The 24909-nt window shown below is 39.0% G+C and overlaps 1 protein-coding gene across 5 annotated transcripts in view; it reads left to right on the plus strand.

The window, feature by feature from the left end:
- The first annotated feature begins 1872 nt into the window (after positions 1-1872).
- LOC132405492 (ras-GEF domain-containing family member 1C-like) overlaps positions 1873-24909 on the plus strand; it is a 61464-nt gene continuing 38427 nt past the window's right edge. Inside the window, exons 1-5 of one of the 5 annotated variants that reach the window (XM_059990340.1) lie at positions 1876-2434; positions 4881-4939; positions 9658-9807; positions 12298-12480; positions 13824-13946. In XM_059990340.1, coding sequence (XP_059846323.1) covers positions 12304-12480; positions 13824-13946 — 300 coding nt within the window. In that variant the 5' untranslated portion in view covers positions 1876-2434; positions 4881-4939; positions 9658-9807; positions 12298-12303. Of the gene's footprint in view, positions 2507-4880; positions 4940-9657; positions 9808-12297; positions 12481-13823; positions 13947-24909 lie in introns of all 5 variants that reach the window. The other 4 variants (XM_059990344.1, XM_059990342.1, XM_059990339.1 and 1 more) reach the window with 4 other exon arrangements.

Raw genomic sequence — 24909 nt, forward strand, 5'->3', positions numbered from 1 at the left:
GATCTATTGCTTGCATGACTTTACTGCAACATTGCCTAGGTCGTGGTGAGTCAAAAACAGAAAATGCTGGAGCTACCCAGCAGGTCATTCAGCATCTGAGGAAAGAGCAACAGAGATAATGTTTCAAACAGAAGACTCCCCGGGGCCCCACCTATGCCTGCCTTTACATTAGCTACATGGAACAGTCCATATTCCAAGCCTTCCCTGGTAATACTCCCCAACTCTTTCTGCATTACATTGATGACTGCATTGGTACTGCTTCATGACCCATGCTGAGTTTGTCAATTTCATCAACTTTGCCTCCAACTTCCACCCTGCCCTTCAATTCGCTTTGTGCATTTCTGACACCTCTCTCCCATTTTTCATTCTCTCTGTCTCCCTCTCCAGAGACAAACTGTCTACTGATATCTTTTATGCCTACTCATTCCCGCAGCCTGCTAGACTGTACCCCTTCCCACCCAGTCCCCTGTAAGAATGCCATTCCCATTTTGTGACATCTTCTTTTCCAGTCCTGACGAGGGGCCCAAGACGTTGACTGTTTAGTAATTTCCATAGATGCTGCCCGACCTGCTGCGTTCCTCCAGCATTCTGTGCGTTGCTCTGGATTTCAGGCATCTGCAGAATATCTTGTGTTTAGAATCTCCTGTCAGTTCTAAAGAAGGTCTTCAACCCGAGACTTTAACTTCATTTCTCTTTCAGCAGATGCTACCTGGCATGCAGCAGAGGAGCAGGACCTTTGGCCCACACTGCTGTGCTGAATTAATCAAGTTAATGTCACCTGATTAAACTGAACACTGAACATGGTCCACAAACGAATGTTTCCAGCAAATTTTTCTTTTATTTCACCGGCTGGTCTTTTTTTTTGCATTACTCATGATTCTGAAGTGGAGACCGTGCAAATGCTTTTCACGATGGGGAAGTGAGAGACACAGGGGATTCTGCAGATACTGGAAATCATGAGCAGAGTGCTGGAGCAACTCAGCCAGTCAGGCAACATCTATGGAAGGAAAGAAGGGAGGGGCAGAAGCCAGCTTCTTATTCTTATTGCCCCCTTCCTTTCCAGTCTTGATGAAGGTTCTGAGCCCAAAATGCTGCCTGACACATTGAGTTCCTCCAGCATTTTGCATGTGTAGCTTAGGACAAGAAGTGAATAATGCAATTTGATTCAGGATCCATGCTATTTTTATTCACTCTAGGGGAAAAATTAATTTTCATTAGTACAATCTAACAGCAATGATAAGTGGTTTAGTTTCACGGCCAGTATTTATAACCTGCAGAGCAATATATTAAAAATTTTATTATGGTTACCATAATCAATGCAAAGAGATGTCCCTTTATATACCGCTAACAAACAGTGAAATTTAGTCTGAGGTAAATGCTTAATGAACTGGAACTAAATAAATGAGTAATCTGATTGCACTTCAGCTGAAGTTTGAGACATGCAGCGCTCTTGCTGGAAAGGGAAATGATAGTGTTAAAATGTAATCAAATATTTGCTTAAGATTTACTTACAGATCTTAAGCCTTTTGCAAGCACAAGCGTTGCGAACATTCTTGTCTGTCTTAAACAAATCCAATTCCAAATTTTTAAAAAAAAATTTCTATTAACACATATCTAGAGTTCTCGAGTAATTTTTGAATTGGTAAATTCGGGTATTTTCACTTTATCTACTCTCACAGTATGCTCTGCGTCTAGCATACAAAGGTGTTAAAACTGCTGAAATATTGATTTATTCATAACAAGTGCTGGCGTTAGCACAGAAAACAGGATACCATTTTGTGGACAGCTCCTGGTTTCATCTGTTATGTGGAAGTCTACCCCAGCCATTAAAAACACTCTGACATAATCAGTTTTCAACTGCCTTTCGCTGTGTAATTGTGCCGTGCGTGTGCGAGACGGCCATTGTGGAGCAACCTTTGCCCTAAAGGCATGAGCTTATTTGAATGCATGTTTCAGGAGTGGGCAGGCGCGCAGGGAAGTGCTTGTGGATTCTCAGCTGATGTTTGTGAGGAATAATCGCACCTGCCTTCGAAATACTGTGATCGGCATAAAACATTGGGCTGCTCGGAGGTGCGATCTCCCTGCTGATTTCTCTCTCGTCCTTTCAGCGCCCACATGTGAATACATCTGCTTCTGGGCTGTGTTCGTTTTCTGAGCGATCTGCCTCCGGCTCAGCGCTCCTTCACAGTATCCTGTTTCGGAGGTCTGGCTGCCCGCGCAGCTGAGCTGTCTCCTGGAGGTGAGCTTGCTCCTTCCCTTCCGCAAATTTGAGCCGCTCCGCTTCTGCTCCCATTGCAGTGGTGAGCCATTTTAGTGAGCCATTGCTGGAAGGCTGCGAGAATGTATTAAACTGCTGAATGAACAACAACGAGGAGAAGAATTTGGACCGAAAGGACTGCCGGAAAGCACAATAATCGGCAGGAGCGACTTATAGGTAAAGTCACTTACTTAGAGCTGGAATATTCTATTAAACAGCAAACGAATCTGTGCGAATTGATGATTACAGGTACGACTGAAGCCGGCTTTTTCAACTTCTTTCCATTATTAGTGTGACTGTTAAAGAGTTTAAACTGGAGCTGAAACGATGCGCAAGTAGCCGGCGCAGTAATGGCTTTTAATTTACAACAATGATCTGTTAATATAGAAACAAATTCTGACGGAGTTTCAACTAAAGCTGGAAAAGTAGGAGAGCGTTTCTCGGTGGTTTGAACATGGGTTTTCTCTTCACTGGGTGACTGCATTTTACTAACTGATTAATCGTTTGACGCGCTCTTCTTCATTACTTTTAATATTCTGCCCCTTTTCTACTTTCCCCGGTCTGGATAAAGTTGTATGTTGTCTTGCTTTTTTTTGTTTTTACTATTTATTGGCGGACGTAAAACCAGTCAATTGCCGGAGCAGTCTATATTTAAAGAAGGCACCTTGCGTATCTTTAGTTCTACACATCCGTGTAATTTTTCCTTTCGCCAAGCAATTACTAGAGCCTTGGGTTCTAATCAGTTTAAGCTATTCGGTTTAATTTACTCAAGTAAATTGTTCAAAGAAACATTATATAAATAGCGAATGAGAAAACATGTCCATATTGCAATTATTGGTATATTTGTCGCGTTATATGTGGAGATTGTTGTAATGAATCGGTGCATCAAGTTGTGTTTTTTTCACAATTGAACCGAGCTCCGTGTTGGATCCTAAAAAATTCCTTCCTCTTTCTGTGGTTCATTCAGATCGGCGTATTTGTTGCAACCATGTGCAAAATGTAAGGGGGAGGGACTGGATATTCACGGAAAGGCATTTTCATAGCGAATGTAATCATTCCTCCAGAGAACATTAGAAATATATTTTTTTAATATCACTTGTTGATAGAATAGCACAATGCCCAGATATCGGCATCTTTGTGGGAAAGGCGTACGCGAGCACAATAGGGATGAAATGTGGCATAAAAGAAAGTAGTCAATGGTCACTATGGAGATTTAGGTCAAAGGGCTTGAATTTACTCAAGCAAGAAACTCTTTTAAGATGCCATCACTCCAGATTTTGAGGATTCCAAGATAAGAAATAACTTTATTGGCCAAAAGAGGTTATTGACCAAGCATGCAGGTTGCAGTCATTCTTCAAGTGAAATTTTATTTTATTAACTTAAAAATATAGGATTTGAGGGGGAAATTTAGTCTTTTTTCCATTTTACTCCTAACATCTGGGCTACCACTTGAGCCTGCCGTGGAGTTGTTGCATGTGAGTACCACATTTTGGTCACTGCAGGACGGAAAGGACATCTTAGCCGAGTAATTGCATGGTTTCGTTAAATGCTGTTTCATTATATACCATTCTCAGAATGGAGGTTTTTTAAGTAATGAAGTTTACAATTTGACTGGTGGACCATTTTAACCACATCAAAGTGGAAAATAATTTATGTTTTGCCAACTTATTATTATGAGATTTGATGGACTTCCCATTTTCAGAGAGCTGACTGGATTCAAGCTGGGATTTGTTAGTACTCCCTCGGGAGTAAAATGTTAGTTCCCTGAGCATTTTATTTAAATATGGAAAAAATTGTTGAAATTGTTTTATCCTGGCCAATTTTTATTTCTTTGAAATTTTGATAAGCATCATGCAAGTTTCTCACGACAAAAGTAAATATTTGCGGTGGAATACTCAAAGGATTTTTTTGTGATTTACCTAGGACATCCCAATTAACAACTGAATAAAGATTAAATACAGTACGTTTGGCATTCCACTAACGGGCCATATAACCCAATGGAGAAAGAACAGCATCAGTTTCGGTTACGTGAGATTTACAAGTAACTAAGTCTTGTACACATAGTTTCCCTTGCTGATGTATGTGATGCTTCTTTAAGTGAATCAAGTATTTTAAGTGAGAGGAGTAGCTATGGTGACAGGAGGCATTTAGTTTGCATACTCCAGAAATGAGCAGGTTTTCCCCGTGGCTGCACCTTCCTCATTATTTGTTTTCACATGATTACCAGGGATCTGACCATTAGCGTGTACTCTGATATATCAGACAAATCCATCTAGGATTATGAGAAATTTCTGCAACAGATGATTCATGCCAACATGCTCTGGATAATGTTCCTCATTCTTTGGGGTGTGTGGCAGAAAGAGCACAATATAATCATTTCAAAGATACTGTCTTGTAGGATGTTGATGTGGAGTAGAATCCAAACTGGAAAAACCAGTTGATAGGTCATGTGGGTTATTCTAACTTAATTAAAGTAAAATCTATATGAGCTGTCCACAATATGACAAAACTACAGCCAACCAGTTGGATTGCTTTAAGGCTGAGGCGCACAAACAACGCATTGTTACATTAATAGCTGTACAGATTTTTTTGTTTACCATAATTTTCTCATTATTTTTCCAAGATTCTATGAAGTGAGTTTTCACCATGATATTTGCACTTTCCACAATTGTCTTTGAAGAGGTAAATGAACAATTTATTCACTTATGGATTTCATGTTGGTAATGTCATTTAGGGCCAGTAAATAAGTTTAGCTTTAAAAACTGTTTACCAATGTTCTAATTTGATGAACACACACTGGATTTTCAGTCTGAAATATCTACACTCACTTCTTCAAATCTTAATCAATTTGTTCCTGCATTTTAGGATGACAACCTAGAAAAAGTTGTGGTCATATAACATTTTATTTCTTAAAGTATGATGTATTGTCATTTGGATGAGAATTCACACTGGTCAGTTGTCTTTCCAAGGAGGGGAGAATTTTTTAAGTGACCAATGCATTCTCTGTAAGATTACACATGGCCACTTCCACAGAGTGGACTTCACATTTTTGTAATTTAAGGTCAAAATCTAGTTCAAAAATTTCCAGCAGTCTCCAATCACTGTGAAGATTTTGTAGTTCTTGTCCACTTGTATTCTGCATTGCAGTCAGGCCTTTGGTTAGTGCCAAGTATTCCTTGTGCTTCACTACAGTATTGCCAAGGCATTCAACACCACCCAAAGTAATATTTAATATGCTAAATGGAAAATTATTTTTTCATAAACATGTAGTTACAATTGGTTTTGTGAAAGCATGTATTACAAATGATCAGTACATTTGTTTGCTGATTCAGTTATTAATAAATGCAAATTGCAATACAATTTGTTTTTTGTATATTCTGAAATATACAACATGTTATATTCTGAAAACAAAACCATTAGACTATTTTAAAATACAAACTTGTCACTTTTCTATCCATTTTCAAGCAATTCTATTACTTTCAAAATTCTACTTTCCACTTTTACGTGAACATTTAAAATACATTTTGACACTTCTAGCATTTTCTCCTTTTTCATTTTTCTCTGTCTTTCAGTTTTATTATTTATATCAGCTTCTTTAAGTTTTATTGTTTTTAAAAGATGACTCAGTGTTTAATGGTTTAAGGCATAAATATTTATTGGAAGTATTAATGTACGCTCCGAAGGCACTTCTACTTAAAGTGATATAATCAGTTTCAACTGCACAATTTTCACATCAATGACAAGACTTAAATAAGAACATCCATTATAAATAGGAGTAGGATTATGCCTGCCTTTTCCTTGGCTATGTAGAATCTTCCATGCTCCAACCCTTCCCTGGTAATGCTCTCCAACTCTTTGTACACAACATAGACAACTGCATTGGTGCTGTTTCTTGCACCCATGCTGAGCTCATCTATTTCATCAACTTTGCCTCCAACTTCCACCCTGCCCTTAAATTAACTTGGTCCATTTCTGACACCCTCTCCCCTCTCTTTGTTTCCATCTCTGGGGACAAACTGCTGACCAACATCTTATATAAACCTACTGATTCCACTGCCATCTTGACTATACCTCTTCTCATCCTGTCTCCTGTAAAAATGCTACACCCTTTCTGTTCCCAGGATCAGAGATGTCCTCCTCCTTCACAGATCAGGGTTTCCCTTCCTCCACCATTGATATTATCCTCACCCATATCTCCTCCATTTCTGGGACATCTGCGCTCACCCCACCTTCCTCAACAGTGATAGAGTTCCTCTTGTCCTTACCTGCTACCCCATCAACCTAGCATCCAACACATCATTATCTGCACCTTCCACCATTTCTGAAGGGATCCTACAACCAAACACATCTTTACCTCCCCCCCCCCCCCCCGCCCACCCAACCCTCTGCTTTATACAGGGAATCCCTTGTTAGTTCGTCCTTCCCCACTAACCTCCTTCCTGGCATTTATCTTTACAAGCTGCCAAAGTAGTACACCTGCCAATTCAACTCCTCCTTAACTCTCTGTTCAGGGCCCTTCAGGATGAGGCAACACTTCACCAGCAAATATACTGGGGTTGTCTATTGAATCCAGTACTCCCAATGTGGCTTCCTCTACATTGGTGAGGCCGGCATAAATTGGGGGACCGCTTCGTTGAGCACCTCTGCTCCATCTACCTAAAATGGAACTTACCAATGGCCAAACATTTTAATTCTGATTTCTATACCTGTTCCAACATGCCTACTAATGTGCCATGATGAAGCCACCCTCGGGGTGCAGGAGAAACACCTTATATTCTGTCTGGGTAGCTTCCAAACTGATGGCATCAATCTCTCCTTCTGGTGAAAAACAATTCTCCCTCCCCCTCCCCTCTTCCTCTAATCTCCACTCTGGCCTCTTTTCTCACCTGCCTATCACCTCCCTCTGGGTCCCCTACTCCTTCCTTTTTCCCATGGTCCACTCTCCTCTCCTATCAGACTCCTTCATCTCTAGTCCTTTATCTTTCCGACCCACCAGTCTTCTGTTCGCTATCCTCCTTCCCCACCTCCCATCTATTTATTTTCCCCCTGCCTTTTCAGTCCTGAAGAAGTCTCGGCCCAAAACATTGTCTGTTTGTTCATTTCCTTGGATACTGTCTGCCTCAAGCCAGCTCTATCTTTCAATAAAATCATGGTTGATCATTATCTTAACAGTATTTTCCTGCCTTACCTCTACACTCCCTCAACATGCAAGAATGCATTAACCTTACTTATATTTGGGAAATATATATGAGTCCACATTTATAAAAACTTTTCCAAAGGCCTTGATTTGAAATCGTACCAAATAAATAAGCAGAACTTGGGACTTTTTTTGGAAATTACAATTTCCATTTAAGGTTAGACCAAATCTAAAACAAGCTTAAAAATGAAGCTAAAGGTGGTTATACCTGCTGCAGCAAGATGGAATATATCAGTTCTGTTCCGAAACAGCTTCAGGATTCTGATTAGCACTTGTCTCTTAATTGTACTATGTGCGATTCTGCTGGCATTTAATAGACTAATAGTGAGGATCACATCAAGTTAGTCTGCTAATGTGTCAACACACTAATATAACAAGATTAGGTTATTCATCCCCTCAAGCCTGCCTTCCCTTCACTCTGATCATGATTGATCTGCCCAAGGCTTCATCTCCACTTCTGTACCAATTGGCCCTCAATTCTCTGACCTTTCAAAGCTTTTTTTAATTTCTCTTTAAACATTCCCATTGATCTAGCCTCAAGACTGTCTAGGGCAGAGAATTCCAGGGATTCACCACCATCTAAAGGAGTTCCTATGCACCTCAGTTTTAAATCTTGTAAATCTTTTTCTTTATTTGATTGTCTCCAACTAGTGGAAACATCTTCACACCTACACTGTCATGTTCATTAAGGATCTTGTAGGCTTCAATAATATCATTCCTCATTCATCTAAACTCAAATATTTTATGTATATATATATAATTTAGAACTCATTAAACTGGAACCACTTGCAAACAGCATTTGAAACAGACAGACAGACTTTATTGATCCCGAGGGAAATTGGGTTTCATTACAGTCGCGCCAACCAAGAATAGTGTAGAAATATAGCAATATAAAGCCATAAATATTTAAATAATAATAAGTAAATCATTCCAAGTGGAAATAAGTCCAGGACCAGCCTATTGGCTCAGGGTGTCTGACACTCCGAGGGAGGAGTTGTAACGTTTGATGGTCACAGGTAGGAATGACTTCCTGTGACGTTCAGTGTTGCATCTCGGTGGAATGAGTTTCTGGCTGAACATACTCCTGTGCCTAACCAGTACATAATGGAGTGGATGGGAGACATTGTCCAAGATGGCATGCAACTTGGACAAACCTCAGAGGGTTTGGTGATTATGGCAAAGCTGCCGGTCTAGTCAACATGTTGCAGCGATCAAGTGTTTCCCTTAGACTTACTTTTTTCATCTGGGTTCTTTCTTTTATTTTGGTTCTTATTGTGAGAGAGTACATGTTGAATAGATAATGTTAAAAATACATTGTGGAAAAAGAAGTAAATAATTTTATATATTAATGTACAGAATTATAACACAAAGTGCTAGAGTTCATGGTCTCCTGATTTAAATGTTATGAAAATGTATATCAAAATGTCAAATACCTTGGTAAAAAATGTATAATTGGGAATGTTTACATTTGGTTGATCATAATACTTTGCATTCTCTCGACTTGTGTTATAACAAGAACAATCAGTTCCATTTATAAAGCATCTTTATGAATAATCCTGTGCTCCCAGGTTTGCTATTGTCAGTAATATCTTTATATAAGTCAGACACAACAGAGTTTACGATCATCTGAAGTACTTTAGTGAAGAACTGAAGCTGTGATTTAATTTGGCCTCACAAATTTGGCAATCTCCAAATTATCTCACAATACAGCCTGTTAACGGGAAGGAAGTTCCCTTTGCTTATACAGTATACGCAGTAACACTTACCTCCACACATTCATTTCCATCGATATTAATGCAATATTCGCTGATTTCATCTTTTGATTCTCTATAATATTGTAGGTTAAGCATGAATATTTAAGTATTACGGAGTTGAAAGGGACAGCTTGTGAACTATTAAAAAAGAACACCTTGCTCTTTTGGTACTTGTAATGCACTACATGAGGGACTCTATTTCCCATGTTTAGAATGTGTCAGGAATGATGCCTACTGTATGTGGTCCCTGCTGACAGCAGGACAGCACAGCACAGCGCCATCTTGGAGCCGTTTTATCTGTGAAACAAACTGAGCCCCAGGAAATCTCTTGAGCACCTGTAGTTTTTGAAAATCACTAGCAATTCCATGTCAAATCTGGAGAGTTTCTAGGTCTAAAAATTCAGTAACAACTTGTAGAAGTAAACAAAATCATGTCCTTGTCATTGCAGGTCAGGACTATCACTTCAATCCGCATCTCCAGTGATGGTGCCAAATGCAGCAGTGTAAATGTCCAAGCGTTTACTGATGGAGGCATTCAACAGTAATGGCTGGCTGTAGCTTGAGTTGTAAGAGTTGCACTCCTACCTGTCTTCAAATAGGTCAGTTTATAAACTTGTTTTCTCTGGTTCATCTATGTCTTTCCAAATCAAGGCAGATTGAAGCAACACACTTAAAATGCTGGTGGAACACAGCAGGCCAGGCAGTATCTATAGGGAGAAGCACTGTCGATGTTTTGGGCCGAGACCCTTTGTCAGGACATTAGATTTAGACTCATTCATGAAGATAGTGATAAGTTTCAAAAGAAAAACAATTCAGAATTAAATTAACTATTCATTAACTATAATGGTCACATCTGCAACTGATCCAGGCTGTCTGTATCTTGGTGTGGATCTTTGTCTGTACCTGTATATCTGTCTCAGAGTTGAGTTTTAGTTCTGTCACTAAAACTGCCTTAATCGCCCTCTGTAATATCACCTGCCTGTGTTGCTGTCTCACTCTAACCCCACTGTTACTTCTAGACATAAGTATTACTTTTGTCTCTAGGCAAGTTCTCTGGTGGTTAATGAGACCATTGTGGGAACCACAGACATAATGCAGACGGTGGCTGACAGGGTTTGTAAGATTGTCCAGACCTTCCATTTAAACATGACTTCGGGGTTGTCAATATCACTCCTCCTTCCTTCTTCATTTTCAGTAGCTCTGGGTCAGAGATTCCCAGGAATAAGTGGGGATGCTGCCTTTCTTTAAGGAGGCTTGGAAAGCACATCCACAAATCTATTCCTGTGCCTAATAATCTGTTCTCATGTCAGAGCCATGAATAGACAATTACAACACATTCCTGTCTGACCACTTGTTCCACACTTCATAACCTTGAGGTAATTGAAGTCCTATTCACCACCTCCCCACCCCACCCCACTGAATTTGCTGATCTACACTGGCACCAGGTTATACAACAGATTGATATTACAATTCTTGCTCTTGTTTACAAATCCACCAAGGGTCTTATCTCCCTATATCTGTAATTTCCTTCAACTCCATAATCTCCTAGATATCTGCATTTGTCTAATTACAGTCATTCGTTCAACTCTGTATTTAATCACCTCGCCAGTGCCTGCAATCGTTTCTACAACTATGTAAAATCATGAGCAGTGGACTTCCCTTGTTGAACTTTTCTACATCCTTCCTCCTCTGAGAGGTCCCTTTAAACCTAGCCTCTTTTGGTCACATCTCCAAACACCATTTTAAACCAGTGTTTTATAATGTTCAGCATCAATGTTTATTTACTGAGTTATAGTACAGAGTAGGCCCTTCTGCCCTTCAAGCCACATCACCCAGCAACCCCCAATTTAACCCTAGCATAATCACAGGACAAGTTACAATTAACCCATCAAATGGTACGTCTTTGGAATGTGAGGGGAAACCAGAGCACCCAGAGGAAACCAACGTTGTACTGACAGTGTGTCTCTGCAACGGTGCATACCATCAGTTTATTGTTATTTTTGCCTGATAAATATTCTAAGAAAACCATAACATAAAACAGACATTTATTTCAACATTAGCTTTTTTGAGTTAAAATACAGGACCAGAAATATCAATATTTACTTGGTATAATATATAAAGAATGAAGGAAATTTTTAATTATTTTTGAAGAAACTAACCAGATTCCTTTCCAGTCAAAGAATAGGTATCAATCATTTAGCAGGTTTCAGAAACCTTGTCACCGAACCATCACACGTTTCCAACTAAAGGGATGCTTCCAAACACTGTGTATCAAATTGGGACTATAAACATGATTGTCAAAAATCTAGTGGGAAATTTAGCAGAAATTTGATAAGAATGAGCAATTTGCTACTACAAAGAGTAGTTAAGACAATTTTTTTCTGATTAGAGGGGTATCTGAAGAAGGCCATCAAAGAGAAATGATAGAGGGCATGCTAACGGTGATGGAGGAAGAGAGCTTGAAGGTTAATGTGGAGCATAAATACCAGCGTAGATCAACTGAATCAAAGAGCAACTTTACCTGCCTCTTCTCCCTGAAAGGGGATTCCATTGGATTGTTTAACTGCAACTTAAGATTCTCATTGGATGTTAAATGGCATATGGATTAGCAGTAGTACATCTGGAAGGGGGAAAGAATGATTATGATGCAGGAATGCCTTTTATTAACTTGAGATATCCAAATGTACAAATATTCGAAAGAAACTTCAACCCTAATGGTAATAAGCATACAAGTAACTAACTGTATTGTTTCGAGTAATATCTGGTATGGCAGAAAAGAGACAAAAGCAAAATTGTATCAGCATAGTTCCTTCATTGTGTCATTTCAATGCTGGTGATGTGCCTATTAGTAGGAAGAACAGAAGGAGCTTGTTTAACTCTCAATGGTTGTGCAATTGAAAGTGAAACAGTGTTTTGAAATGGAGCTGAAAATTGACATTGTAACAAATAGAAAGGAATAGTGTGAAACAACTTTACTTTTACAGTTTGAAACCGTTTCATGTAGAAGAAAAATAATGCTTTCTGTACATTGAAAGAAATTTGCAAATAAACACTTTACTTTCTTCTTGTTGATTTGCCTCCATTCACAGGAAGGCATGCCACAAACATTGACCTCTACAAGTATGTTTAATACCAGTGGCTTTAGCCATCAACTTCACCCAACCAAAGAAAATGAACACGGAAGGCTGATATTTCAGGATGGTAACCTTATCTCTGCATCCTTAGAGGCTTTGATTGAGCATCTCATCCCTACAGCTGATTATTATCCTGAAGTAAGTATCTAGATTTCTGCGACAGCAGGAAGACTAGTTATTAATGTGTAACCCCCGGGTCGCCTCAGGCTCACTCAGCTCGTTCTCGTCTAGGGGGAGCAGCCTTCGGCCCTGCCAAACTGGGTAATCAGCTGGTGTGGATGCTGTGTGATGTCCCCGCCTCACCCAAAAACAGACAGTACACCATAAGCGATTAAATGAGTACAATTAATAAAGGTTACTATAACTAAGTGATTAATAACGATACAGTTTATATATGGAAAAAAAAATAAAGAAAAGATGCCAAACTTATCGAAGTCCAAACCATTTCATGCACAATTGTTGGAGCTCAATTACTGAAGTCTTCTGGCCACCATTCGATCCCCTCCGAACTCCTCGACTCGCAGCTCAGGACCCTCCGAGTGGTCAACCAAGCACATCTAGCTGCATCTCCTCTCCTCGGAGTACCTCCTGGCCTGGGACCCCCGCTTGGGGTCCGTTCCTCGCCCAGCTTACAGCATCGCGTCCTCTCTCTCTCTCTCTCACCCCCTCGCGCCGATCTCCCCAAAAGCCCGCCAACAATAGCTTACAGACTCAGAAGAAAGAACAACATTAATCCCAATTGGTTTACAAAGGAATACAATTCTCGTTATCAGTAAATTTTAACCCAAACAAGCTTCCAGCACTCTCTCACAACAAAGAAGCATTCCTGCTTTTAACAAAACAAAGAAGCCATTTTGATTACATACACAGTAACAAAGAAAAAAGAAGAAACCCCTTTTACAAATGTTTCAGCTCCTCCCTTCCCCCCATCACATGGTCTCACTCCCCACTTGGCAGAGCAGTTGTTGGACACTCCAAATAAAAGGCTCTCAGAATATTGGAAAAAGCTTGTGGGTATACAGTCATGAACTAAGGAAACAGAAGCTTCTATGCTGTTTGCATCATCACCATAATCTCAACAAGCTGGCAGAAATTATAGAACATATTACTGTATAAGAAATTCATTTTCAAATCTCCTCTACAACCTTCCCCAGCTCCTAACCTCTAACTGCCATCTACTTCTCTCCATGCACTCCAGCATGAGTACCAGAGTCTTCAGCTATCTTTGCCCCAATTTTCTAAGCTCTTCCCTCTAAACTCTGTTGCAGCTTGTGAACTTGGGCTTTCAATTTTTTTCCTCCAAACATCCCTTAACCTTTTATTCCCTCTCATACAGTTTCTGTGGTGTGAAACGATATGGATGTTTGTCTTGTTAAAGTTGCTATATAAAAGACCCTGTTGTGCTTCAGCTAGCAATGGGACAGAACGTGCATGCACCGCAGATACTTCTATAATGCTATGATGTGTATTTTTTATTACAGAAAGCATATATATTTACATTTCTACTAAGTTCAAGATTATTCATCGAACCCCAAGAACTTTTATCAAAAGTTTGTCACATATGCATTGAGCAGCAAAGTCTAGATGAGCCAGAGCTTGACAAGGTCAGTTATATTTAAATACGTGTCTAGAATTTATTTTAACAGTACCCATATTTGGTGCTTTTCTGCATGCTTGAGTGCTTGGTGAGGTGCAAATACTTTTTTGTGGTGGGGGAGTGTATTGCCTTGCTGCTTCTTGTGTGTGGGAGTGGGGAGCTGGGTGGGTTGGGGTTCTAATATTTAACTGTCATTCATGCTTTGGGGCACTACCCTATTTTTGTGGATGTTTGTGAAGAAGACGACTTTCAGGATGTATATTGTATACATTTCTCTGACGTTAAATGTACCTATTGAAACCTAATTGTACCATGGGGGGGGGAGACGGGACAGCTGCGGTTCTCATGACAAAAATACTTCTTATTGCCAATTCTATTTCCATTCTTCCTAGTTTGAACTTAACATAAAATATAGTTAACAATGATCTGTTATACTTTAATGATTTGTAGTAGAATTTGAAAGAAATTGTTGAAGCTCTATGATGTCTTCATGTCTTTAATGCTTTCACAATAATCCTGGTTCAATATTGAATAAAAGTAATTAAAAGGAGCTGGTTGTGGATTACAGGAGAAATGGAGATGGGCTAACCCTTGTTGATGTCAATGGATCTGGTGTTGAGAGAGTGAACAGCTTCAAGTTCCTTGGCATCCACATCACCAAGGACCTCACGTGGTCTGCACACACCAGCTGTGTGGTGAAAAAGGCACAACAGCACCTCTTTCACCTCAGACATCTGAGGAAGTTTGGTATGGGCTCCTAAATCCCAAGAACTTTCTGCAGGGGCACAATTGAGAGTGGCCTGACTGGCTGCATCACTGCCTGGTAAGGGAACTATACCTCCCTTAATCGCAGGACTTTGCAGAGAGTGGTGCAGACAGCCCAGCGCACCTGTAGTTGTGAACTTGCCATGATTCAGGACATTTACAAGGACAGGTGTTTAAAAAGGGCCCGTAGGATGATTGGGGACCTTAGTCACCCTACCCACAATCTATTCCAGCTGCTACCATTCCGGAAATGGTACCGCAGCACTAAAGCTAGGACCAGAAGGCTCCAGGACAGCTTCTTCCACCAGGCCACCAGACTAATTAACTCACACTGATTTGAGTGTGCTCTATGTTACATTGACTGTTCTATTTATTATAAATTATTATAAATTACTATGATTGCACATTTAGGTGGAGACACGACATTAAGATTTTTGCTCCTCACATATGTGAAGGATGTAAGAAATAAAGTCAATTCAGTTCATATGTGGCAACAGACTCAAAGCAATGTTGCTCTTTTAAATTAAAAAAAAATTGAGATCCAATCGGATTTCATCTTCTGCTTTCTCCTCAATGGTTTACCAAAAAGAAGATCTTTTAAAGAATCAACACAGGAGAGACCATCAATATTAGAACCTGGAGCACCAAACAAACTGCTGGAGAAACTCAGTGAGTCAAAGTGTGTCTGTGGAGGCAGAGATTTGGTTGACGTTTCATGTTGAGACCCTGCATCAAGACCAATGCATGGTTTCAACCTGAAGCATTGATAGGTGGAAGAGGTAAAGGGCTGGAGAATAAGGAACCTAATAGGAGAGGACAGTGGACTGGACTTGCTGAGTTCCTCCAGCAATTTGTGTGTTGCTCAAGGTTTCCAGCATCAGCAAAGTCTCTTGTATTTCTGACCTGTAAATGATGAATGTCTGTGATCTGATTTAAAGGAGATAAAACTTTGGGTCCAGGTTGACCGATTTCACATGTAACAAAAATTAACTGGTAAAGAGTAAAGAGTCAATTTACTAAATTGAATAAGAATGTTCATTTTTTTCTGGAATGAAATATAATAAACAATTCTGAGCCATCTTGTGCCATGCTAGAAATTTTACAGGGCATAGTGTCAGTCACTCCTACACTCCTAAAACAATTTTGCTATTGTGAATGCATGAAATTTTCCCATTCCTCATGCAACATTGGTTTTGGAGCACCATAAGAAATTTGGGTGATTGTTGTTCCTGGAGAACCTATCATTGGGTACTCTAAGGACAATATGTCACACTTAATACAGTGACAGACTGAGATTGTATCTAGTGTGTTAATTATCTTCAGCTTCACCCCACTCACATCTCTAAACTTCTTTGCATACTCCCTCCCTCCTCGTGATTGCTTGAGCCAAAGTCCTTAAAGCCCCTGATCTGGCTTCCCGTAAACCCACGTTCGTCTGAGCCAAAGACACTATTTCCACTCCACCTCCTCCTGATCTGGCTTCTCATCACCACCTCCTGCCCACAACACATTATTTACCAATTATTCTGAAGCAGCAAATACATTTGTTTTAATGCTGAAACTGTGCAAGGTCTGCTTAACTGCACCTAAGGCTTGAATTGTGTGCTTTAAGTTTCTAGACAAGCAAATGCAGCACCAGTATTCAAGCAATACAGGAGAAGAAACAGAGCCAAAAACAAGCCAGTTAACCTGACTTTAAGGTCATGTAAATACTGAAGTTTATTATTAAGGAAGTAACCTGGTTAAACCATCAGTTTGGCTTTATGAAAAGGAAATGGTGTTTGACAAATATGTAATCTTGAGGATTTAACAATCAGTGTACGTAAAAGAGAATAAAATCAATAGATATACGATAGTATATTTACATTTTCTCTAAGATGTTGGATAGACTGCCATATAAAACATTATTTTTGAAGAGAAAAAAAAATCGTAAGGATGGGAACGCTATCATTTTGGACAATTATTAATCAATCAACCAGCTAAAACCATGGAGTAGGTTGGTTGAATTTTAACTAATGGGATCAATGATTTGGTCTCAAGTACTTACAGTCTACATTAGTAAATTTAAGGGGACCTGCTTCCAAGATTGCTGATAACAAAAAGCCTAGTGAGAAGACAAGCTGAGAAGTGAATGCAAAGGGACATACTAAGTGATAATAAGGTGGGAAGATAGTTATGTGAGCAGATGTGAAATTATTCACTTTAATAAGAATTTTCTAATTGAGAGCTTCCATTAAATATTGGTGCTTGGCCAGATGTGAGTTGCTCGCATATGAATCGCAAAGTTAATATGCAGGTGCAGCACATAATTAGGGAGCTAAATGATTTCTTGGCCTAATTTGAGTCAGCTATACAAGATAAAAAGAGGCATTTTCAGCCTACCATGACCATAATTTTTAAACTAGATCCATTTGTCCAGATTCAGCCACAAGAAGCGTCAACAATTTATTTAAAAACCATCAACATCAAATGTAGATGGCAAGATGGCAGTGAGTGCTCTTTTTGTTGAGGAGAAAACTTTAAAAATGCCTACCTTTTTACCCCTCTCATGAGGCTAGATGTAACATTAGAACTACATTCAGTTTTTTTATGGGAAGAAGGCAGGAGAATGGGATTGAAATAATAAAACAGCAGTGATGGAATGGTAGAGCAGACTTGATGGGCTGAATGGCCTAATTCTGCTCCTGTGTCTTATGGTCTAATATTTATGTTCAAACCTGAAATACCTCTTCATGGTCTTATCAATGGAGATTGAATGCAATAGTGTTAAATTTGTAAAGTTACTAAAGTTGACAATGGAGTATTGAATACAAATTTAATCTCCTTACCTCAGGAAGGATGGATTTACTTACTTTGGAGGCAGTGCTGTGAAGAATTTGGTTTCAGATTGATTCCTGGAAATGAAAAGATTGTATTATGAAGAAAGAGTGGTTAAACTAACTGTATTTTCAGATAAGTTTAACTAAATGAGACATGATCTCTTTGAACCATATAATTTCCTGAAATTAGTGAATGTTAAATGGTCGCTTCTCTTGGCTAAGGAGACATGATTTGAGGCTAGCGGATTGGACAATTATGACTGATGTCTTATCTCCAGCCTCTGAGAATTTTATAAATGGCTATGAGGGTGACCAAATCTCTAAATATGTATGGATCTGGCTCCATCCAGACAGATGTTCAGACACTGCAGTAATTAGCAGAAAGGGTCTAAAATGTGTAATAGAATACTTCTTTCTGCACAACTTTGCTATTATGAGAGAGCTGCCCTTAATGCCAGACAGGAATCAGAAGAGCACAAGGATGTAGAAGAAGAAAAAAAGTAACAACTTGGAAAGCCCTCTCCTGCCCAAAACCGGTTCAAAAATCAGATCTCAATTCTGATTCTCTATGACTAGCGTGGCGTTTTTGTGCAGTGCTGTCTCAGAGTCTGCTCATAGAAGGCTGCTGATACTCAGGTGATTCCCTCCTGCTCCTTGGTCTTCCTCAGTACCAGTTGCAGATTTTTAGGCAGAGTGCCCAATGCATGCTGTGTGTATCAATCAATACCGTCTGTTCCCCAACCCAATAACATCTTACCTCAGCAGCAGACCTTGTGTAGAACTTAGCATGTTTGTGTCCTGTGTCTCAGCACATACAGATCCTGCCGAAGCAAGATAACAGCCACTGCAGTACATTTAAGTTGACCCTGTCTTCTAACTGGGTGTCTGCTTCCTCCTATATCCTGTCATTTTTTTCTCTCCTCCACCCCCTAACCCACAGCCAAGTTTGTCAACTACATGGATTGGAGGAAAATGAAGGGCTGTTGTGTAGGTTCAGGTTGATGGGACTAGGAATAATAACAGTTTGCCATGAACTAGATGGGCCAAAAGACCTGCTTCTGAGTTGTAGTCTGGAGAAAAATGTTAAATTTATACAAAAAATCAAGTAATTATGCAACTTCATCATGTTTTTGTCGTCGTATTCCATGGTCTGACCATGCTGCAAATCATTGGTTCTATAAAGGAAAGAGGATAAAGTTGTACCAGTCTCTTCCAAACATTTTCCACTTTGGTGGATTTTACTTAACTCACTAGTGAGGTGAGTTAATAACTTCCAGTAAATCAGGCAATTTTTCGACTTAATATTGCATTCTGTATTGTTTAAATACGAATGCTCACGTGATCTTCTTGCATCCATTATGAATGCTGAGTTACTCTGAAGGGCAGTGACTGTTACAAAAGTGCACCTCTGAGCCGTTTTCCACATGGCAAGATTGCACAAATGCCAAGAGTGTTGGCTAGAATTTTACATGTGAATAGACACTGGCAATTTGATGTAGATGATTGTTGCAGGTGGAATATTGACTGAGGAAAACTACAATCACTATATGTAATTATTATCAGGAAAAACAGTGTTATGTGATTTTTAACATCAGTTCCAGTTGGAGGAAATGGCAATAGGTTAAAACCTCAGTTAAAGTTCAGTATTGCTGACAATGCGGTTCTTCCATCATTTTTGCACTAATATGTCAGTTTAAATTAAGCGCTCAAATTCCAAAATTTACAACCTTCTATCGCAGAGTTAACTGTTACCAAGTGAACAAAATTGACATTTGCACTTTCAAAAAGCACCATTTCCATATCAGAAAGAGAATTTAATATTCCACAGAGATATTTGGTTCTCCATGTTAACTAACCTTAAATAAGATTACTCACCCATCAGCAGTTAATTTGTCAGCGCTAACTTACTCCATTTTATTGTTTCTGATGTTAGCCTGATTTGCCTAACTCATACAGGAAGAGAATCACATAAATCTCAGGGTCATACATGATGGAAACCAACTCTTTGTATTGATCAAGAAATTTGTTGTCTTTGTGGCAGCAGTACAATGCAATACATAATAATGGGGAAGAAACATGAATTACAGTAAATAAAAAATAAGTATGAGGTAGTGTTCATGGGTTCAATGCCCATTCAGTAATCAGATGGCAAAGAGGAAAAAGCTGTTCCTGAATCACTGAGTGTGTGCCTTCCATCTCCTGTACGTCCTTCATTCATTTTATTCTCCCCACATCCCCATCAATTTATGCCAGACTTTACTACACACCTCTGTACTAGGTGTAGTTTACAGTAGCCAGGTAACTTACTGACCCATATGGCTTTGGAATATGGTTGTTAAAATCTGTCCCGAGCCAGTGCTTATACCGATTTCATGGTGTGAAGCCACTGAGAGTACAAGACTACCTCTCCTCTGATAGGATGCCAGTCTATCACAAGGTTAACACCCAGCATTTTGCCAGTACCCATTTTCAGCTTGGTGAACTGGAGGAATGTGTGGTTAAGTGCCTTGCTCAAGGACACAACACACTGCCTGGGCTGGGGCTCAAACTCACGACCTTCAGATCGCTAGTCCAATGCTTTAACCACTTGGCCACGCACCACACTTTGGAATATGAGAGAAAACCAAACTACCTACGGGATTTGAGGTGGGAGGGAGTTACATGATAAATAGCTTTTAGGAGAAGTCTACCTAGAATGGATTTTATGAAAGTAGAAAGTGGGACCATACTTCGAGTTGTTTAACTAAACAGTTTAACAAATATGTCTTCTTGGCTGGAGAATAAGTTCTTACTTTTGCCAATTTGAAATGAACAGAACTGAATATAAAATCGGAGTAGGGTGCAGGTGAATCCAGTCTGGTGTAGTGCACTCTGGTTTATGATATGATCTCTCTACCTCTATACTGGACAAACTAAACATGGGTTGCGTGAACACTTTGCAGAACCATGTTGCTTATTCTGTAAGGGTGTCCGTGAGCTACCAGTTTACCTGTCACTTTAATTCTCCATCCCACTCCCACTCTGACTTTTGTCTTTGGCCTTCAACACTCTACTGGTGAAGTCAACAGTGGGTTTAAGTAACATTTCCTTGTTTTCTGCCTAGGCATATTCCAGCCCTTGGGACTCGAGACTGAATTTAACAATTTCAGATAATCAGCCTCCCCAGTCAGTGCCAGAACTGGCCAGTTTGAATGTAACGTCACCCACCCATAACATTAATTCAATTTTCCCTCTCACCAGATTGAATCGCAGAATTATACAGCAGAGAAACAGGTCCTGTAGGCCAACTCCTCCTCACTGACCAAAGTGCCCATCTGAGCTAATTATTTTGGCGGGGATTTGGCAAATAATTCGCAAAGGCTTTCCTATTGATATACTTGTCTAAAATGTCTGATTAACATCGTATTTGACTCAGTCTCTATCACTTTCTCTCAAGTTTGTTCCATATACCCGCTATGCTTTGTGTGAGTAACTTGCCTCTCGTGTCCTTTTTAAATCTTTCCCCTCTCACCTTAAATCTGCACCTTCCAGTTTTGGACTCACCTATTCTGGGATGAAGACTATATCCATTCACCATTTCTACACTTTCTTTATTTTATAAACATCTTTAAGGTCATCCCTCAGCATCCCATGCTCCAAGGAAAATGGAAGATATAGAACATACCGCACCATAGGCCCTTCAGCCCGCAATGTTGTGCAGACCTTTTAACCTACTCTAAGATTAATCTAATCCTTTCCTCCTACTTATTCTTATATTTTTTTCCATCGTCCATGTGCCTATTTAAGAGTTTCATAAAAATCCCTAATGTGTCAGCACCTCTGGCAGAAAACCGACCACTTTCTGTGTTTAAAATAAAACTTATCTCCTGACATCCCCTCTACATTTTCTTCCAATCACCTTAAAATTCTACCCTATTGCCGGGGGGGCGTAAAAGAAAATGAAAAAAAAAATTCTACCCGAATGTATTAGCTATTTCTGCCCTGGGCAAAAGTATATGGCTATCCACTCGATTTATGCCTTTTATCAATTGCTCCAGTCTGTCCTTATAACTCAAGATCCCTAGTTCCACAATATCCTTGTGAATCCCTTCTGCACACTCTCCAGCTAAATGACGGCCTTCTTAGAGCTAGTAGGCCAGAACCGCAAACAGTATTCAAGTAAGGTCCCACCAGCATCTTGTACAGCTGTATCATGATGTCCCATTTCTTGTACTCAGTGCCTTGGTCAATGGAGGCGAGTGTGTTAAGCACACTGTTCACCACCCTGTCTGGCTGTCTTGACACCTTCAGGGAGCTATGTCCTTGCTCTCTGTTGTACAACAATCCTTCGAGTCCTGGTATTCATTGTGCATTCACCTAAAATGTTTCACCTCACACTAGTCTGAGTTAAATTCCATTTTCTATTCCTTGCTCAGCTTTCTCAGTCAATCTAGATTCTGTTGTAGTCTTGGATTACCTTCTTCAATGTCCACTATAGCATCTATTTTGGTGTCAGCTAAATTTACCAATCATGCTAATTATATTCTCACCCAAATCATTAAAATAGATGGGGCCAGTGTCAAACCCTGTGCCACACCATTGGCTGCAAGCCTATGGTCTGGAAAAAACATCCCTTCACTACCACCCTCCTGACTCCTACCTCCAAGCCAATTTTATACACAAATGCTCTGCTCAGTCTGGATTCCATATGATTTAATCTTCCAGATCAGCCTCCTTTTCAGTGCCTTGTGAAAGGCCTTGCTAAAGTCCATGTCGGCAACAACTACTGCCCTGTCCATGTCAGTCCTCTGGGTCCCCTCTTCAAAAAAGCTCAATCAAATGTATGAGCCTGGCATTTTTAGCACTTAATTTTTTTTCACATTTACAGTGACCAACATTTGCATTTTACCCCTCACAGCTTTAGCATGTTCTTTTGTTTTTTTATTCTTCCTCTAACTTCCATAAATGGCTCCAAAAACATTGTTTTACCTGGGGGACCTTATAGCAAACATTTATTTTAATCCAACCCTGCTTTGATGAAGGGTCAGTGACCCAGAGTGTTAAATGTTTCTTTTTCCACAAATGCCAACTCATTTGAATATTTCAAGCACTTTTAATTTCATTTTTCCAGTTTTCCCAGTTTTTTTAAAAAAATGAAGCAATATGATGCAAGTAGAATTGCTGCCTATTTGCAGTCAAAATAAGAATATGTTTTAAGAATCTAACTAGTTAATAAAATCAATACAGAGTTTTCAACTGATTCATCAGCAGTTCTTTTACCCATACAGATGCTTTTTGATCCATTGTGTTCCTTAAACAAATTGTCATTGCTCCAGTTTTCAGCATCTGCAGCAATGTTCCTTCTAATTTTTTTACTGTTGCATGGACCAACCGTTGCTCAGAGCAGGACATTTCTACGTGGCCTGAACACTCTATGACACTGAAAGTGGTTCTTTTTGTAACGTGCGTACTATGAATATTTAGAATGAAAATTTTAAAACCACACACTTTTGATTTTATTTATTAATTGAAGGGTATAATGAAATACAGTACAACAAAAAATCTTACATGTCTTTTTCTTGTCTGTCTTTATTACAAATACATTGCCTATAAACACTGTCCGGACTAATTTCATATCAAGATGAAAGATGCACCATAATCCTCACTACATCATCCAAATGTTCCACTTCTAGTCTCTTCCTGGATTTACATTTAATTGAATTCATAAGACAGAAACCACATTCACTATCAGCATTAGAAGTTTGAAATGTTCCAATGATGGCAACCAGAATTGACAGTTCTTCAAATTTGTTGTTTCTAAGCATGTAGTTCAACATATCAGTAACGTCATAATTGAACCCAAAATAATTTTCTCAGAAACAACAAATTTGAAATCACAGTATTGTTGTGATATTTTTGAGGCAACACCTTCATAGTAGTTTGTAATAATAGCTGAGTTTTTTTTATCAGCGTTCAGCGGGTCAGCAGTTTATTAACAATGAGCTACTGAGTTCCATTCTGTGTTTATTGTTACAATTTGTAACTTGAAACTCTAGCAATATAAATACATTGAAGCTTTAAAATGTTTCAAAGTAAAAGTTGTGGTGTATTTATTATTTAGAAAAATTACGGATTATATTTATTAACACATAATGAATTACAGGGTATTTCACAATTATATTAATATAGATTTCAAAATTATATTAACAATATATAAAAGAAAATTCCAGGTGTGCAACAACAAAGGCTATGTGTGTGGGGGCATTCCAATTACTGCGCAGTTGCACACCCGTGTAGTGTAGAAGGAACCATGATCTGCAGTGTCTTGGGCTGTTAATAAATTAAGAAGTTGTAGCTCTGCTTTAGAGTATTGAAGCAAGGGAACTGTAAATAATTGAACATAATGGCCATACCTAAATTAAACTTACATTGTTACAGACAAATTACTGTCTTCTCCAAGATCTATAACCTTTAGTGATTTTTTTCATGTTTTAAATAATATGTAGTTTTGTATCTTGGTCTCTTCCATCAAATTCAAATCTCCACTCCACCATTGAACGTGATACTTGTACTTCAGAGTTAATAATGCATAACAAATACATGTGGTAACATTTATGTTTAGTGCATCAGTGCAGATCTCAGAGTTGAATTTGATACAACTGACAATCTGACAATCTACAGAGCACCTATTGCATGGTGTGCAGTTAGTTAGGTTTATAGTTACCGATTTGTGAATCTCATAAATGATAGCTATAGGAATAATTCACCATATGTACAACCTTTCTCAGGGCTTTGAAATGACTACAAATTAATTTAGTATGATCATTACAAGCTGACACATGATTTAACTGGCATTAATCACATGTCTGCTAATGCAAATAATTTGGCACCAAGCAGCAGCAACAGATGATCAGACAGCAAAGTTTCCTTCACACTGTCGTATTTTCAACATTGTCGAGCTTCATCAATTACGCATCTACTGCAATACAAGCTCCATTAGTCTAAAGCCTGTTGTACATGAGTAAAAAAAGGTTACTAATCAATCAACCTGCAGATAGGAAGGTAATTTTTATTGATTTTCATGTCTGCTTACAGCTTCATCTACTGGCACAGTAAATTCACAGAACAAATGGCAATGATTACATTACAGGTGGGGTGGATTATATTGTAGATCTGAAAATAGGCAGTCTTAATAATGGAAGTTACATAAAAGCAGAATCATAGAAAAGTTTGTAACAATTATGTTCAAGGCCATTGTATTGACCATTTTTGTTAGGGAGAAATGGAAAGTTGCAAATGAGTTGCACTCTAGAGGAATTCCTCAATTCAGTTCAGTATATTGTCACTTAGAAACCACAAACACAATGCAGTTAAAAAATGAGACATGTTCTCCAGAATATCACAAAA

The sequence above is a fragment of the Hypanus sabinus genome, chromosome 15 (genome assembly GCF_030144855.1).
Source record: "Hypanus sabinus isolate sHypSab1 chromosome 15, sHypSab1.hap1, whole genome shotgun sequence".
NCBI lineage: Eukaryota > Metazoa > Chordata > Chondrichthyes > Myliobatiformes > Dasyatidae > Hypanus > Hypanus sabinus.